Below are 6,000 nucleotides of genomic sequence, written 5' to 3' on the forward strand. Positions count from 1 at the left end.
TCACAATTCGTCATAGATACCACCTAGAGTAGTTAAAGTGCAATTTAACTGTTCTAAGTGCAAAATGTGTCTTAGAATAGACACGACGTGAAGACGTCCCGACAATTACTGGTCAATTGAGACAAAAGGATAATGTTTGGCCGCCGTGTCAAGGTTACCTCGCTATATTTGCCCAATTGGAAATAAAAATTGACATGCGAGATTTACGGCCTGAATTTAGGAAGATTATGTACTCCCACACAAATCTAAACTCTGTTTTTCGCTTTGTTATTTGCTACCGAGTTAAATGCTGACGCAGTTTTTTTTGAATTGTCGTTTTTTTATGACTAAGTGATGGGACGAAGAAGTCGTGCGCCTGATGGTAAACGACAGGCCTGTCTGTCCATAACAGTTGCAGTGCCACTCAGAGCTTTAAATCGCAAGCATCTGAGGTGCACTGCCTCTGCGCCCATCACCCTGAAACGTAAGTTGAAAAGTCCCATGCGCTTGTAATTTCACCAGCACCCCTTACGTTTCAAAAGCGGAACGCAGTAACGCTCACATTACTGCTTGGCGGCAGAAATAGGTAAGGTGGCAGTGCTTGTATTCATGTTGAAGGTATTTTGATTGGTATTCATAGATTTGGAAAAAGTGTGAAAATCGGCAAGATAAAAGTCATGTGTGTACAAAACTTTTATTTAATGCCATTTCTTTTAGGGTGCTGTTTTTCCTAATAATCGAAAGTCAGTATGGGGTCCAACCGAGATAAAAGTATTACACATATCGGAAATCGTAAAAAAACATTTACAAGAGTGAATATTTCAGAAGAATTAGCAAGAGCAGTTACGTTAACCGGTTATATCTACAGGAAAACAGTCCTACAGTCTTCTAGCAGCCTTCCTTAAATTTTGAAAGTATTACCATTGGCATTCACAGATTTTGAAATTATAGTCAGCAGATTGACGATTGAAGTTAGCTTTTTCTACGATACCAAGTGCGGGGACAAACAAGTCGTAAGCCTGGCGGTATGTGACACACTTTACCATAACAGTTGCGATGACACTCAGAACTTAAAATCACGAAGTTCTGAGGGGCACGGCTACTGCGTCCGTTTGAGACATAACTTAACAAGTCTCATGTCTCAATTTCTTCATTTCATCATCATGCCTGTAATCTCAGCATCCTTACCTTTCAAAACCGGAACACAGTAATGCTCACATTACTGCTTGGCGGCAGAAATAGCTAAAACTCTATTGCTACTGAAAAGAGTCTTCGGAATTGTAATTGCAATGTTCTAATTAGGATGTATAGATTTAGCTATAGTCATTAAACGGGCTATAGTCGTCATAATGTAAGAAATTTGACAGCTAAGGAAGAGGATAGTATATAACTTTGAATGCAATCAACGAAACAGTAAACAAACAATTGTTTACTTATTGGGTTTTAAAAAAATGAAGCTGTATATAATATGATAGAACACAGTCAAGTATTATTTTCTCACGAATTTCAAAATAAAATGCAATTTTAAGTCAGTTCGAAACGTCATAAAAATAGTTACGCACAAATTCTACTTTTTTTTAAATAATAGTTTTGTAACCAATTAATCGCGGAATAATACAATTCAATTTCATTTAAAAAAATGTTGAGTTTTTTATTCTGATAGAGATGTTAACATTAGTAACAAGATTCAAAATCAAATAATTATACATACAAGTGATACTTGCTTTACTGATGATTTTGGCTCATCTTCCGGTGAAAATGAGTAAAAATTTTAACTATAAGCCTTTTTTTTATTTCGCTTCAGAATTTTGTTATTAAACTAACAGGCTGTCCTCGTGAACACTGTTAATGTAACTACACTACAACAACAACCACAGGTAGACATTGTTATCATTTAACATACTTACTTATTATTTATATTGATTTCTATATTGCTTAATTAATTTTAATTGTTTTATCTAGAACTGAAAACCAATGACCCGAAAAATATAATAATATAATAAACGATCGCAGACTCATAAAATTTCGAAATGATTTCTAGGGGAATTGTGTAATATGGTTATCGATATGTTTTAGTTCACATCCCTATTATGTTACGATGACAAGTGTTAAAAGATGCCTTTTAATTTATGACGACTATAGTTAGCACAGTTATTTAAAAATACGTTTAATCTTTAAAGGCTTTAAGAATGAAATGAACGACAACGTACTACAAAAATAAACAGCTCTAGTTAAAAAAAAGTTCCGTTAAGTATAAGATCCATTGAACTTTATGGTTTTGCAGTGTTCATGACATTGATGGTCTACAGCCTTGTGAAGGTCGTCGAGCCCGAATGCTTTAAGTAGTGCCGTTAAACTAGGTCAAAATTAAAAAAAATGTAAATAAATTATATAACTTGTTTAGTGAACTGTAGTGCGGGGCTCGTCCGTGAAATTGAAATAGTGAAAAAACCTAATATTCATCTTTGTAGTGATGGCGGCTCATCAAACAGTGCAATTACCGTTAAGTAAGTAAAAAATACAAACAATGATAAAAAATATCAATAGTGTCAATCGATTGGAATACTTTTTGTGTGATTTATTATTATTAGTTCGTAACATCAGAGTAAGCCGTGGTAGCCTAATCGTTTGACTTACCGCCTCTCAAGCCGAGGCCATGGGTTCGAATCCGGATTCGCACCTTTGAGTTTCTCGGAATTTATGTGCGAAATTTTATTTGAAACTTGCATGTTGAAGAAGGTTCACAACACTCAAAAACATGTGAAGTCCCCAACCCGCGTTGGGCCATCTTGGCGGACTATGGCTTAAACCCGTGCCCAGCAATGGGATGTATAAATGCATTGACGATGGTGTTGAAGATTAGAAAGGTTTTTAGATGAATTTTTAGACTAAAATTTCTAAACGATGGTTTGCATTAATAATATACATAAATGGTTAATGACTTTAACATTTCAGTCTGTCGTGGTCATTGGACCTCTACCGCTACCATGAGTTTTCAATGACAGTTGTCGCTAGCGAGTACGTAAAATATTAGTTTGCATTTACAATGTTAGTTTTCTTTGTGATCACTAGAGTCGCTGTATACTTTTTCATACAAAAGATTGAAGAAAGTTATGCGGTCGCTAGGGACAACTATTGGTTTGTTTGAATAAACAAATATACAAGATTTAAACCCGAAATATTAGTTATATTTCCAATGTTTGATAATCGTGAAATCCTAAGAATTGAAATTTTAAATTAGTAAAATTACATTTTTTACATTTAACGTACTCTGCCTTCCCATCTGCTGGTTTGGTCCTTATTATTGTTTTACCAAACCGGAACTTTACAGCTAGTACATACTTAAAAGCCTTTATGGCCTAAGAAGTCGGTTTAGGCATTTGCCTATATAGTGCTAGGGTAAATTATATGGGTGAATATAGTTTTACAGGTTTTTTATGATACCAAGGGACAGGACGAACAAGTTAGTCACCTGGTGCTAAGTAACACGCCTGTCGAGACAGTTGCACAGAGCTTTAAACCGCAAAGATCTGAGGGGCAGTGCCACTGCGCCTGTCACCGTGACTTAAATTGACAAGTAACCATGTGCCTGTAGTTTCACCCTTACCTTTCAAAACCGGAACGTAGTAATGCCTAGACATTACTGCTTGGAGGGAGAAATATAACTGGTCTATGATTATAGAAAAAAATTAGGAAGGTTTAACCTAACACTGGATATTAACATTCAATAGATAAGCATAACAAAAGATACGCAGAGATTATGTCAATAATGGATTTCTGGATATCGTGATAATTAAAAGCGTCCAACGTTTGTTTAGTAGCGAGTATGTAATGTGAGATAAAGATAACATTTGATAATTTTGGTTAGAATATATTTTCCATGTGACAATCTGATAATTTTGGTTGGAATATATTGTTATATATGACAATTTCATAATTTTGCTATGCACTACGGCAAACGTACCGTATTCTTTAGTTTTTGAAAGGCATAACATTTTATGTGCTATAATTTCTTATTTAGCAGTAAAATTTTTCGTTCTTCAAGACAGGATAAGGCGTCTAATTGGCCATAATGCCAGATCTCTCTTTGTTATGTCTAATCTTAAAAAGAAGATAAAACATAAGTGCGATATTTTATGCACATTCAATTTGTGTGGTAAGCATTTGTGGAAAACTTATTAGAATGACGTAACGTACATATAGATAAGTAGCAAACGTTGCAAAGTATACACTTTTTATCGGTTATGTTAAGAAATCATAAGAAATTAGCTTATAGGCATTGTGCAAAAAGTTTTAAGCTGCTATATTTTATGTGACGGTAATATTTGGACCTGATATCTCCATGTTCAGTAAGGTTAATGTATAAAGTTCTAGTATACATGGACCCAAAGAGCAATAAACATTTGTAAGGAACATATTTTTACGCAAAACTTCACGGAAAATGATTTATACCTACAATGCTGATTTCAATTTCCACGGCTCGGCGATCGTCAGACTTTATATTGTCGAAAATTAGTCCCGCGTCCAACGGTTTGTAATACACAATTTCTTAGAACAGCCTTTGGTGTATTATAACTACACCTTGATTTAAATATACATATGTATATAAAAGAATATTTTAGAAAGTTTTGTGGACGCAAATACGGAAAACGATAATTTGCGGAGAAACGAAAATCTGGAATCTTTTGACTCACTAGATAAACACGAGTCGTCCGACAGTCCAGTTTACTGACAATGAAAAACGCCGTTGTACTTTATAAATAGAGTAAAATATTGTTAATAAACAAAGGCGGCGATAAATTCACTTATCGCATAAACGTTGCCGGTACGACTGAGTTCAAAAATTTGCGCAAAAATACTTACTTTCTCGAGCAAGTCCGCACGTATACTTCCTCAACTTGTGGAACAAATAATTGGTAAATCTGGCACAACACATCTTGAAACGTTTATTGATAAAGATAATTTTAATTAAAAAGAAATTAGTGATGTCATTTTGAATAGAGAACTCGGCGCGGACGACGACAGCGCGGGAGTCGCAAACACGAGTGGTCGACGTACATAGCACGATACAATTGAGCTAGCTTGATCGAGACGATGCGAACACTACACATACAATACAATAGAATACAGTGTTGAGTGATCGCAGGCGTCCCCGAAATATGCACTGAGCTTATGCGTGTGTTTCTACTCCCTCGCAACTCGATGTTTGATGCGATTCGATCGTCTGTTGTTTACTTTGCTCACACAATTTAGTCCAGACAACAGTTTGATTCTCACATTTGCTAATTGATTTTGTGCTATTGTCTTTTGTGTTTATTCGATTTGAATAAATACGATAATGCACTGAGTAAAATTTTGTAATTTAAATTTAAATTTTAATGGTATTTAAGTGCAAACTTGTTACAACGTGAGGTGACCCTGTGAGATCTTTATAGGACTATAGTGAAACTAATTTTATTCTGTTTGCAAATCTGGACGGCTAACCGAGTCCGCATCGCGGCATGCACTGATACATTTCCGCTATGGACATCAATTAATGCCAATGACTGACGAAACGAGCCAGATCGGTACTTCGGGTCAATAATTGCTGTTTAACCGCTGCTTCATGTTGCCTGTACATTCTTTGTTACTGTGTGCTGATGACAACTTCCATTGGTTAGAAATTGTGCCGAAGATAACCTCAACTAAGAAATTAGATAAAGTGGAAGGATGTATTTGGTTGGCCAACAAGTCCTTGCGGCATTAAAATATAGTTGGAAAACATTTAATAACTTAATATCAAACATTACTCAATTGTATTGAACGTTTTTTGCCATTTAAGTATTGGGTAATTTTATAATTCCTCTTTCATAAAAATTCCTATCTTTATATTTTATAAAATATAATTATATTGATGTACCTATACATACATAATTATATGAAATATATATGTGTACTTTACATATATATGTACTGTCACGAGGGGTATAGCTCTAATGCATTGCGAGAGGTACTTTTAATAATATAAACCGGGATTAACTT

The 6,000-nt window shown here is 34.9% G+C and overlaps 1 protein-coding gene across 17 annotated transcripts in view; it reads right to left on the minus strand.

Annotated features, from left to right (window-relative positions):
* The window catches only part of LOC113231130 (potassium/sodium hyperpolarization-activated cyclic nucleotide-gated channel 2), a 385,438-nt gene that overhangs the window by 129,123 nt on the left and 250,315 nt on the right, over positions 1–6,000 (minus strand). The window contains exon 1 of one of the 17 annotated variants that reach the window (XM_026465312.1): positions 4,843–5,008. The exons of the other annotated variants lie outside the window; for them this stretch is intronic. Coding sequence (XP_026321097.1) covers positions 4,843–4,915 — 73 coding nt within the window. The 5' untranslated portion in view covers positions 4,916–5,008. Of the gene's footprint in view, positions 1–4,842; positions 5,009–6,000 lie in introns of those variants that run through there. 17 annotated transcript variants of the gene reach the window in all.

The sequence above is a fragment of the Hyposmocoma kahamanoa genome, unplaced genomic scaffold (genome assembly GCF_003589595.1).
Source record: "Hyposmocoma kahamanoa isolate Upper Pololo Valley unplaced genomic scaffold, ASM358959v1 64, whole genome shotgun sequence".
Lineage (NCBI taxonomy): Eukaryota > Metazoa > Arthropoda > Insecta > Lepidoptera > Cosmopterigidae > Hyposmocoma > Hyposmocoma kahamanoa.